Genomic DNA, 12,869 nt, shown 5'->3' with positions numbered 1-12,869 from the left:
TGTGCCACTGCCTTCTGGCTTGCAGAGTTTCTGCTGAGAAATCAAGTAATAACCTTATGGGAGTTCCCTTGTATGTTTTTGTTGCTTTTTCCTTGTTGCTTTTTAAAAACTAATTAATTAATGAATTTTTATGGCTATGTTGGGTCTTCGTTGCTGCATGCAGGCTTTCTCTAGTTGTGGTGAGTTGGGGCTAGCTGCTCTTCGTCGTGGTGAATGGGCTTCTCATTGCAGTGGCTTCTCTTGTTGTGGAGCATGGGCTCTAGGCATGAGGGCTTCAGTAGTTGTGGCATGTGGGCTCTAGAGCGCAGGCTCAGTAGTTGTGGCGTACGGGCTTAGTTGCTCTGTGGCATGTGGGATCTTCCCAGACCAGGGCTCAAACCTGTGTCCCCTGCATTGGCAGGTGGATTCTTAACCACTGCACCACCAGGGAAGTCCCTTCCTTGTTGCTTTTAATATCTTCTCTTTGTCTTTAATTTTTGTCAGTTTAACTACTGGGTGTCTAGGTGTGCTCCTCCTTGGGTTTGTCCTTCCTGGGACTCTTTGTGCTTCCTGGAATTGGGTGACTGTTTTCTTTCCCATGTTAGGGAATTTTTCAGTTACTGTCTCTTCAAATATTTTCTCAGGTCCTTTCTCTTTCTCTTCTCCTTCTGGGACCCCTATAATGCGAATGTTGGTGTATTTAATGTTGTCCCAGAAGTCTCTTAGACTGTCCTCATTTATTTTTCATTCTTTTTTCTTTATTCTGTTCCTTGGCAGTGATTTCTAACATTCTGTCTTCCAACTCGCTTATCTATTCTTCTGTCTCAGTTAGTCTGCTATTGATTCCTTCTAGTTTGTTTTTCATTTCAGTTATTTATTGTTCATCTCTGTTTGTTTGCTCTTTAGATCTTCTAGCTCTTTGTTAAATATTTCTTGTTTCTTCTTGGTCTGTGCCTCCATTCTTTTTCTGAGCTCTTGGATCATCTTTATTCTCATTACTCTGAAATCTTTTTTGGGCAGATTGCCTATCTCCACTTCATTTAGTTGTTCTTCTGGGGTTTTATCTTGTTCCTTCATCTGAGGCATGTTCCTCTGCCATCTCATTTTGTCTAACTTTCTGTGATTGTGGTTTTCATTCTGCAAGTAGCTGCGTTGTAGTTCTTGCTTCTGCTGTCTACCCACTGATGGATGAGGCTGGTCTAAGGGCTTGTGCAGGCTTCCTGGTGGGAGGGACTGGTTTCTGCCTACTGGTGGGTGGAGCTGGGTCTTGTCCCTCTGGTGGGCAGCGCCATGCTCTGAGGTCTCCTTCTCCTGATGCCGGACCCCTATGCTGGGGAGCCTGATGTGGGGCTCAGAACTTTCACTCCTGTGGGAGAACGTCTGTGATATAATTATTTTCCAGTTTGTGGGTTGCCTACCCGGTGGGTATGGGATTTGATTTTATTGCAATTGCATCCCTCCTACCATCTCATTGTGGCTTCTTCTTTGTCTTTGGATGTAGGATATCTTTTTTAGTAGGTTCCAGTGTTTTTTGGTCAATGTTTGTTCAGCAATTAGTTGTGATTTTGGTGTTTTCATGCAAGGAGGTGAGCTTACATCTTTGTACTCTGCCATGTTGTCTCCCAATCCTGTTTTTATTATGTTAATTAGCATTCTTCTATCCACTCAAAGAACTCCCTTTATCATTTCTTGGAAGTCAGGTCTGGTGGTAATGAACTCCCTTAACTTTTGTCTGTTTGGGAAAGTCTTTATTCCTCCTTTGTTTCTGAAGGATGGCTTCACCAGGTGTAGAATTCTTGGTTGACAGTTATTTTCTTTCAGTGTGTTGGATATGTTATCCCATTTTCTCCTGGCCTGAAAAGTTTCTGTTGATAACACTGTTGATAGTTTTATGGGGATTCCCTTTTATGTAATTTCTCTCTTTTCTCTTGCTGCTCATAAAATTCTTTGTCTTTTGATAATTTAATTATAATGTGTCTCTGTGCAGTCCTGTGCAGGTTCAATGTATTCAGGGTCCTTTGGGCCTTTTGGATCTGGATATCTATTTCTGTTTTGGGAACTTTTCAGCCATTATTGCTTTAGTTTTACTTTGTCCCTTTCTCTTTCTCTTCTCCTTCTGGAATTCCCACAATATGAATATTGTTTCTTTTTATTGTGTCCCATAAGTCCTGTAGGCTTTCTTCTCTGTCTTTTTTTGTTTTTGTTTTTTTTTTGTCTTTTTGCTCCTCTGACTGGTTAATTTCAAACATCTTATCTTCTAGGTCACTGATTTTTTCTTCTGTGGGGTTGAGTTTATTTTTGAAGCTCTCTGTTGAATTCCCAGTTCAGTTATTTTATGTTTCAGCTCTAGGATGTCTGTTTTTTTTTTTTTTTTTTTTTTATGGTTTCTGTTTCTTTATTGAACTTCATGTCTTGGTCATGCAGATGTCCTAATTTCATTTAGCTGTTTGGCTTTGTGTTCTTGTAGTTCACTAAACTTCTTTAAGAGGATTATTCTGAAATTTTTGACAGTTCATAGATTTCCATTTCTTTAGGGTTAGCTATTAGCACTTTATTAGTTTCCTTTGGTGGTATGATATTTACCTGATGTTTTTGTGATCCTTGATTCCTTAAATTGGTATCTGTGCATTTGAGTATGTGGTCTCCTCTTTCAGACTTTGCATGTTTACTTTGGCAGAGACAGTTCTTCACCAGTTAGTTCAGTTTGGGTTTCTGGACATGTCTCCTAGTAATGTCCTTGGGCAGGTTGAGCCTGCTATTAGGGTTTATTTTGGGGTGAGGCAGCTGTTCAAGCTGAGGTCAGGGGTGGGGGTGTATGCCACTAGCTGAGAACAGCTGGAAAGGACTGCTGGCTTGGTTCCTTGCCCATGTGAGGCTATAGGATGGGCTCCACAGTTGCCTTGATTCTCTGGTCAGGCTTACTAGATGGCAGGGACTGGGTAATATACTCAAGAGTAGGTGGGGCTATGAATTAGCTTCCCTGCCATGTTAGGACAGCAGGATGGGACCCAGAGCCTGCACAACTCATTGTTTGGGAACCTGAATCAGGCAACAGTGTGCACTGAATATTCTGGTCAGGTGAGGCCACCAGTTTTGCTCTGCAGACAGGGAAAGCATGGGCTATGCTCTGTTGAAGTTCCAGTGTAAGCAGGACTGTTGGATGGGCTGTGCAGCTTCCTGTGTGCTCTGGTTAGGTTCCCTGGTCAGGCAGGCTGAAGGCTGTATTCAGCAATGAGCGGGGCTATGAATTCATTTCCCTGCCTGGGCACAGTAAGAAAAGCAGCTCCAAAACCACTAAGGCTCTTTGTGGTCCTGACTCAAGTAGACCCATGCCCCAAGTTCCCTGGCTGAACAGGGCCACTCGCTTTACTCTGGGGGCGATCAGCTCTGTCCACCTGCCTCTCAGCTCAAGTGTTGCTGGGTTACACAGCTTCCAGATGTTCTCACCAGCCCTTCCTGTCAGATGGGAGCCATGTTCTGCAGCTGGTAGGGCTGTGACTCAGCTTTTCTGCCTGGGAGTGGTCAGACCAGGCTCCAGGACCAGCAAAAACTCCTCCACTGGGGACTTGAATCAGATAGACCTGTACCCTGCCAAGTACCCTAGTCAGACTGGGCCATCGTCTTTTTTCTACAGATGAGCAAAGCCGCTGGTTGGGACTACTACTGAAGCACAGGGGGATGCTTTAGCCTCACTCCCTTGTTCTAGGATTCTCTTAGTTGTGTCTTGTCCATGAATTGTTGTTAATTGTTCCTCTTGTGAGGCGGAGTGAAGTCAGGAATGACCTATGTCACCATTTGGGACATGTCACTTATCAATAATAGCCATTCTGTGGTGTTAGCTCATTTTGCATTTCCCTGATGATTAGTGATGTTGAGCATCTTTTTCATGTACCTGTTGGCCTTTTCAGTATCTTTAAAAAGAAAGCCTATTCAGGTCCTTTGCTCATTTTGGATTGTGTGTTTTTTGCTATTGAGTTTCATGAGTGTTTTATATATTTTCGGTATTAACCCCTTATCAAATATGTGGTTTGCAAATATTTTTTTCCCATTCTGTTCATTGTATTATCATTTTGTAGATTGTTTCTTTTGCTGTGCAGAAGCTGTTTAGTTTGATTCAGTCCCTCCTGTTTATTTTTGATTTTGTTGCTTGTGCTTCAGGTGTCATATCCAAAAAATCATAGCCAAGACCTATATAAGGAGCTTTTTCCCTATGTTTTCTTCTAGGAGTTTCATGGTTTCAGTTCTTACATTTAAGTCTTTACAGGATTCTTATTTTTAGATATTTTTTTTAAGGGACAAGTTCAGAAAAAAATTATTGAGTTGACACAGTATCAAGCAGTATCAAGTCTTTTTAAAATTAATTAATTAATTTTTGGCTGCGTTGGGTCTTTGTTCCTGCACACAGGCTTTCTCTAGTTGCAGCAAGCGGGGGCTACTCTTTGTTGCAGTGTGCGGACTTCTCTTTGCGGTGGTTTCTCTTGTTGCGGAGCACGGGCTCTAGGCATGCGGGCTTCAGTAGTTGTGGCACGCGGGCTCAGTAGCTGTGGCTCGTAGGCTCTAGAGTGCAGGCTCAGTAGTTGTGGCGCACAGGCTTAGTTGCTCTGTGGCATGTGGGATCTTCCTGGACCAGGGCTCAAACCCGTGTCCCTTGCATTGGCAGGTGGATTCTTAACCACTGCACCACCAGGGAAGTCCCTAAAGTCTTAATGTACTATACTTACCTCACTCCCACCATGTCCCAGAGGATTTGGTAGGCCAAGTTCTCTGACTCCGTGCCTCGTGCTTTAGATAGGTGGACAAAGTGTCATTTCCAACGTACTCCACATTATCGAGAACTTGGCTTACCATTTTGATTCTCCTGAAGTGTACCTTTAAGACATTAGCAAGATAAGGGGACTCTAATTTGGCTAATGCTTCTTGGCCATTGTCACTGATAAAGGGCCGGTACTACAACTTCAGTGGTCTGTAGTCACAAGTCACGCTGTGGGTTATCATTTTGGCCAAATTAGAAGTGGAGAACTGGGGGATTGAGTTGTTTCATTCAGTACACCAGACCACAGTATATGCTCTAGGAGTCCTGAAGACTTTCTGGACTCATAACCTTACTTCACAGGTACGGAGTTGGAGGTCTAGACAGGTAAACGGAGTTGGTCTAATTCCCATCGCTGGTTAAAGAAAGAGCTAAGACCCAGCTAGACCTTCCTAAGCTGTAAATGGGTCTATTATCTTTCCTGTATAGACTCTATACTGTGAGCACAAATTATATCATAAAGTAAAATACATATCACTCACTAATAGTAGTGGCTTTTAATTAAAATACTAGAAGTAATATTTCAACAATCTGGTGATATTAGTGATTCTCAAATTTTAGTATACATTTAAAATCGCCCAGAGAACTTGCTGCAACAGATGGTGTCACTCTGAGTTAGTAGATGGGGCCCTCGAGTAGGCCTTTATAACAGGTTTCCAAGTGGTCCTGATGGTAATGCTGTTAGCCTGGAGACCACACTTTGGGAACCTAGGTGGTCTAAAGCAAACCCATACCGTTTCCTGCTATTTGTTATGTGCCACTTGTATACTGTCCACCAATTGAGGGCCACGTGGTTAGATCCCCTAGCAGGAAGAGCAACTAGTAAACTTTTCTCTGACCTTCCTAGTGCCTTTTCCAGCACTTGCTTAGGGGTGGAGAGCTCTGGCTTGAGTCAAACGGCCTAGGTGCTCTATTCTGTGTTCTAATGGCTGCATGATCTTGGATAAGTCGCTTAGCCTCAGTGCTTCAGTTTCCCCATTTGTAGAACGGAGATATTGTCTTCTAACTCATAATTGTGGAAGGATTAAATCAGATAACACATACAAAGAGTTTAAATGAAAAATAATCACTTGGTCTATCAATCAGAGACCAGTCAGGAAAAAAGAAATGACTCTAGATCTTAAAGAAAGACCTGAATAAAGAGGATTGGTTACTCAGGTGATGGAAGGACTCAGAAACCAAACTGGGGGTGGTGAGAGAAACCAGAGGTTTAGCAACAGCAGAAAGCTGCAACTACCCTTTGGCTTAGGATAAAAATGGGAGGAGGCACTGTTGCCAGAGGAACAGAGAGGGAGAGAGGAGCATAGTAGGGCTGCTCAGGTTCCAAAGAGTCTTTCTGGCAGGAACTGGAGCCACAGGGGAGATTCACTACCTAGAAGCCAGAGGGCAAGAGACCCTGAGTATATAGTTCTCTGTGATAGAGAACAGAGCAGGGGAAAAGCAGTAAATGAATCTCGAGTTACTGCTATACACGGTGTATTAGTCATTGTTGCCATGACTAATTACTTATGTGCCCCTCTCATCGTCATCAGTAGACCATGCCTTCATGTCTAGGACCCTCACTGTGCTTAGGTGTTGAGTGCCATGTACATGCAAAGTGGCCTCATTATAAATTCATTCAGCAATCAAAACAAATGGGAAAGTTATTTTAGATTAAGAATGGTTTGCATATATGACTAGATGCTAGAGTGTGAAACCAGAATCTGTAGTGAATCTTTGTTCCCTGTCTGGAACCCCATGTCACACCTCTGCCTACTGCACAGTGCCTCACAGTGTCCCTGCACTGTGCCTGTTTCAAACACGCAGCCTGTAGAACAGAGAGACAAAGCCAGATACCTTCACTAACCATAGTTTGTAGAGAACAATTCTGAAGGTTTGGGGATGGATGGTGAAGGGGAGGGATTGAGGGACAGTGGATATCACATTTTCTTGGAGCAAGAACATGCCTTGCAATGACATCACCTAGAGCTACTTCTTTTCATCATTAAGGATATAGTGAAATGATGTAAATGACACTGAGCCATCATTCATTTGTTCTTCTCACTTGACAAAAATGAGATAATGTAATGACAGTGAAAGGGGGTGGGTGGGAGACTACAGAAGGAGAAGCAACATTATTAACCAAAAGAGCAAGAGAACATATGTCTTCAGTGATCACTGAAATTTCAAACCGTAACCTAAGTTTCAAAACAAACTTTATTCTGTTTGAAGACCTAATACAATGCATTAAAGCAACTTAAAACAACAAGACATAGCTCCATTGAATCTATAGCTTGAACAAATGTCAAGGAGGCACAGTCCCCCCGCCCCCCGCCCCAGGTGCCTTGTAAAGGCAAAATTACAACTGACCATGACATCCTCCCTCTCGTCAAAAGACCAACTTTATTTTAACAATGTCATAGAAACAGATTTGTAAAAACATCGAAGAGATTGTAGCTTTAAAAAATACACACATATAAATGTTTTTTTTGTTTGTTTTGCCTTTTTTTTTTTTCTTTTTTTAAATAGCAGCATCCTGGGCAGCTAATGCTATCTCATGGTGACAAGTTCAATGTTAAGTTGGTTAGTGTTTCCAATGAACCCAATTTTGTTCATAATACTAGTAATTTATACTAGTAATTTATATAACGAGATTTCTAAAAAATAAGAATTTGGCATTTCAGAACTTTGTCCCATGTGAGGCATTGTGGTATAAACTGCCCCTTTCTTAAATGACCCTGAACTCAAATTTCAGGGTCTGCTCTCCAACTGACTTGGATACCATGCATAGCAAAAGCACAGTTGTTAGAACCAGCAGAATTTTTCTCCCAAAAAGGAACATCAGTAGGACTTCCCAAACACGTTACTAGTTCATAACCAGCTATATGACAAAGCAATTGGTTCCCCACAGTGACAGCTCACATAAACACACTTTGACTTGACACACTGAAAATGAGTATTTCCAAGTTCAGCGAGTCACATAGACCAGCTACCCAAAAGGAGTAACTTTTAAACAACAGAAACAAGCCAAAGAATTATGAACTTCTTCTCACTTCACTTGCAAACACTTTTCACCTTTATAAGACAAAACAAAGCAACTTCAAAGGAAAAAAAAAAACCCGTACACACATACAAGAATTGTACTAGACATTGGCTTGTTGTGTACTTGAACTCAACGACTGTGGATCTGTTTTGGCTGAAAGGTGTACTGGAAACACAGTCCATGCACATATACATATATACACATATCAAGGGCCGTGAAGTTGTCAGATGTTGCAGACACAGGCTTTTGCCTTTTCAACATGGTTATGATTTTTCCCTCATGTATTATATCAGATCCCAGTGCTCCCAATTCTAGAGCCCCATCACAGCCTCTCTGCAGCTTAGCTTCTGGCTTTTATCTTCAGGATGCTGCATTGGGTGGGGAAAATCAATGCATGGATGTAAGCACGTATCAGGAGGGGCTCTGCTGTATCCATCCCTAATCATAAGCCGCTCAGTGTGGTTAGGAGATGAATGATTGGACTCAGAGCCCTGCTGGTCAAACATCTACAAGGACAGATGTGATGGCATGCCACACGCTGTCAGAAGGGTACTGGGCACAGGCGAAGCCTCATAGGTAAGTTGTGACTCATGGTGGCAGGAAACAATGAATCCTGCCTTTGCTGGTCAAAGAAAAACCTATTGCGTTTCTGCTCGTGAGATAAAGAAATAAGGCAAGTGCCTAAATAGCATGCCATCTTGTGAAGTGTTGAAGCAAAAACATGAACAGAATGGTAGCTTTTTAATGCAATATTCCATCTCAGATCTTATATTTTAGAAATTAAAGTTCCTTAATAGCATACATGGATGTGCTACTAAAAAAACCACCAAACCTAGTTGATAAACTACTATTAACTAATGGTTGGGCTTCTGTATGACATGGAAGGATAGTTGTAAAGGAGACACTCAGAGAATAAAACCAGGGGAATCATCAATTGTCTGGAGATGCGAGGGAGATGGTCAGGTCAGTACAGTCAAGTTTGAGGGCTGACAGTCCGGCTGTAAGACTGACTATTGCTATTGATCTGAGTAGCTTCATGTAAAAAGGAAAAAAAAAAAATACATTCTACAGTTGATTAAGTCAGCCACTAGACTGATTCTTTCAAAAGAATTTTAAAAAGAACATTAAAGAACAAAACAAAACCCCCTTACCCCCCCAGTAGTTGAAGGAAAGAGAAATCAAGCTGTGGTGAATGTAATATTGAGCAAGGAAAACTGAAGTTGTTAAGTGTCCATTTTAATCTCCCCTTTATTCCTCCCACCACAGGTACAGTTCCCACTGAACCCAAAGGCTTTTGCATATGTAAATTGGGGAGAGAGAGATCTCTTGCTGTTGCCTTCAGTTGGAAAGAATACTCTAACAAACAACTCCTTCCTTTTCCCCACAGTGAAGTGTAACACATACAATTATTTGGGTGAATGAATGAGGACTGTTACTATGATTCCTACAATGGCCATGACTTGAACAAGCTCCCCACGATCAGGGCAGGAACGATTATGACCATGTCTATTTGCTTTCTGATCTAAGTTGAATGGAAGGCTAGGAAAATAGCAGATATCCAGATAAAATTATCTTTTCAGATCATGCTTTTTCTACAATGGATGTTGGTTGGTTTTTAACGGGTAGTCTAATGTTAGAGACAGGTTTTTCTAAATGCAGCAATGATACTTTGAAATCAGTGTTTCCAACAAGGGTGAACACTGCTCCAGGACCCTGCCTGCCTGCCTTCCTTCCTAAGACCTAGCATTCCGGTAGGTTTGTAATTGTCATGAGAGTATAGTAAGTAAAGTAGCAGATCAAAGTGGGAAAAGACTTCACTTTGCAGTGATCCACTTCTCTGTAATCAATCACAAGAAAGAGAAAGTGCATGCCATCCTGCCACCCCTCCCCCCCCACCTGTACATCCCTTTGCTACATTCCCCTCCCTAGATCAAGAAGTTCACAATTCTTTATGAAACAAACATTGCCAGGTACCGTATCGTAAGTCTTGAAACAACATTGTTGAACTCAGCCATACTTTGTCATATTCATATATCATCTTTCTCTTTTTTTATTGAATAAAGCAGCTTTGAAGCTTATCAGGCACTGCCCAACAAAACATTTAGTCCAAAAAAATCTGTTATGAACTTTTTAACCTTGGGCTAACAGCCAAGTACTCTGTACAAGAAAAACTGTAAAATATTTCATAGTTTTAAATCTGAAGCCATTTTTTTTTTAAACTGGCATCCTGTACATTTCTTCTTTAAAAAAAAAAAAAGGTAACGAGTAACAAAATGAATATTAACAAAAAAAATCGGGACAGTATTTTCAAGCAACAAAAATTGGGGCAGGGGAAGCTTATTCTGAAGGTACGTTTAAAACAGGTAACAATGATGAAAATTAAGAATTGCATAGCACTGTGAATTTAGCCTTCAGCACAACAAAACAGAAGCTATTTGGTATTGATACAAATCCATCTATTTGATAGTTAGTCAGTCATTCAATATTATGTACATATTTTATATACTAAATGTCATTTTGAAGTCCTATTTTCCAAGCTCCATTTTTCCTGTTGGTGGGTTTTCTTGGTTTGTAGAGTTTTAACGAAACACTTTCTGGCACTTTGCAACAACAGAATTTCCTCTGAACGTACACGCGCGGACGTTCCCCAAAGTGTCCCCTGTGCGCGGAAGTGCCTTTCTGCTACATATCGGTTCATTTCGTTAGAAAATGAAAGAATCCACAGTGCGATGTGTCTGGGGCCACCGTGCACGGCAGCACCCAGGCTGGACCGAGCGACCCCAGGCCAGGGCTCGTCAGCCCGTCCCCGCTCTGGTCTCCAAGGTCCCAACTCTTGAGCTGGTAAAGCTTCTGAAAGCACGAACAAGCACCATGGTTAAAGGCCTCTTTGTCCCTGCACGCAGAGATTTTTGCATTTCTTTTTCTCTTGGTGTCGTGTGTGGTTGTGACTTCTTCTTTAAATTAATCCAAAAAACAAAACCAAAAAGAAAGAAAGAGGAAAGAAAGGAAGGCTAATTAAGCACTCCAGACGAGGAATGGTGGTGGTCGTCGCCTACTGCGAGCCCGCCGCGCATGTGTCTTCCCCTACTGCCGTGTGACCGAAAGCTCGAGTCACATCTGAAGACAGGCGGCTGGGTGTCCGCAGCTCAGTTCCCAGCTCAGGCTGCAGGGGAGCCCTGTGCTTGCTGGAGGCCTCGGGGAGCTGAAGGTGAGGAGCAGGCGGGAGGGCGGCCCTTCATCGCCGCTGCTGCGCGTACACCGGGTAGGCTAGTGTGACGTTGAGGGAGTCGTTGTGCTGCACGAGGGACGTGTGTTGGTAGTGGAGCACCAGTTCCTTCAGGGAGCTGTACAGGTTGTAGGGCTCGGCGAAGCCGTAGCCCGTGGCCGTCTTGTTGATGACGCAGTGCTTGACCTCACCGTCCACCCTGCACACAGAGAGAGAGCACAAGGGCCTGGGTGAGCTGGGCCAGGATGAGGCGTTTTTGGTAAAAGCATCGTGAAAATCCCCGATGCAGGCCAGCCTCCACATGAGGACCAGTCCTAGGGGAGCCCTAGACTCGTGGAGTTGTCCCTTGTCACTTACTTACTGGCTGAGTAACTTGGGGACCAGTCCTGGGGGAGCCCTAGACTTGTGGAGTTGTCCCTTGTCACTTACTGACTAACTTCGGGAGGTAACCCAGCTTCACTGAGCCACTGGATTGTCATCTATAGCATGGATTAAAAGGGAGACAGACAGTAGTAACCTATCTGTAAGAGGGGAGCTTTGAGAAATGAGGCGATGTATGGGAGGGGCTTGCTTGCTAGATGCCTAGAACGCAGTGAGCAGGCAACGGGTGGTGACTTCAGCCATTACTATGAGTGCTGCTGCCCAGAGTGGTACTGGTACCATTACAATTACAATAATAATAATCGTACAAGCCTGTTACAATTATTAACAGGATTCCTCCTTTCAGGCAGGCCTGGAATCGTCCACATACCTCTCCATCTACTCTCTATTCTCCTATTCCCTTGTCCTCACTCAAAGTTCTCACTCCTTTCCTGTAGCAATATTTCTCTGCTTAAATGGACGGAGATGACGGGCTATAAAATACTTGGAGACCCTTTCTCTCCTAGAGGACATTCCATCTCTGAAATAATGTCAGTGATCCAACCTCACTCTTCAAAGTACCCCCAAACTATTACGTAAACAAAGGAAAATAGGCCATAGGATGGAAATGTCTTCTCTTGGGTGTACTTATCTCAGGGACAGTGACCAGGGTCCTTTCTCTTACTGTTTTGACCTGTCCCTGATGGGGACTTTACCTGTGGGTGGTGCTTCCATGTGAATCACCTCAGATTCTAACTATATGGAAGCCCCCCCCCAAAAAGCAGCAAGTGTGGCTATTTATTTCCATTTAAAAGATGAAAAAGAAAAACAAGACTTCTCCCAAGCCCTAGTCTTCCACCTAAACAGCAGGTTTCTTTCTACTCGACAGCTATTCCTGCCTAGAATTAAAAATATTAGGTTTGATTTCCTCTTCTCCACCCTTGTACTACTGTAACACTCTTAAAGATTACAACTTTTCCAAATCCTTGCCCGCACGGTTGGCGGGCTGAATGAATGAAACACCTCCTTGAGATGTCTGACGAGACACGTAATTGGCTGGAGGTACATACACTACGGAGCACGCGTAGCAGCCCTGTTTACTGCTTTCCCGGACAAGAAAAGTGCCATCTCGTTTCCCTCGCAACAGGTTTTCGGCTTTGTTTCGGTTGCTGCTTCCAACATTCCACGTCTTCTCGTCATGGTGGGGCAAATCCTCATCATCTTCCACCAGCGAATATTGGCTAAAAAGGTAGAAGAGAAGGTTTCTAAATGAAGTACATGGCAGCCAGCAGCCTGCCCCTCTGAGAAAGGGCCCTCTCCTCACTTCGATCGAGTTCCTGCCCCTCCTCCAAGCAAGTCAGGCCAGCGATTGCGGGTCTGACTCAACCAGCTTCTCTGGCCTGAGTTTCCTCATTGAGTTTAGCCTTCAACCCCCACCCCGAACAAAGAGTTTTAGTAGCACTAAGTGATAC

The 12,869-nt window shown here is 43.1% G+C and overlaps 1 protein-coding gene across 5 annotated transcripts in view; it reads right to left on the bottom strand.

Annotated features, from left to right (window-relative positions):
* Window positions 1-10,057: 10,057 nt before the first annotated feature.
* Window positions 10,058-12,869, bottom strand: part of PIK3R1 (phosphoinositide-3-kinase regulatory subunit 1) — an 82,316-nt gene continuing 79,504 nt past the window's right edge. For all 5 annotated transcript variants that reach the window (XM_057540531.1, XM_057540532.1, XM_057540533.1 and 2 more), the window contains 2 exons: window positions 12,468-12,638; window positions 10,058-11,236 (listed from right to left, as the gene is read on the bottom strand). In XM_057540531.1, the coding sequence (XP_057396514.1) occupies window positions 11,047-11,236; window positions 12,468-12,638 (361 nt within the window). In that variant the 3' untranslated portion in view covers window positions 10,058-11,046. The remainder of the gene's footprint in view (window positions 11,237-12,467; window positions 12,639-12,869) is intronic.

The sequence above is a fragment of the Balaenoptera acutorostrata genome, chromosome 2 (assembly GCF_949987535.1).
Source record: "Balaenoptera acutorostrata chromosome 2, mBalAcu1.1, whole genome shotgun sequence".
NCBI lineage: Eukaryota > Metazoa > Chordata > Mammalia > Artiodactyla > Balaenopteridae > Balaenoptera > Balaenoptera acutorostrata.
This window is presented reverse-complemented; position numbering and strand designations above follow the sequence as displayed.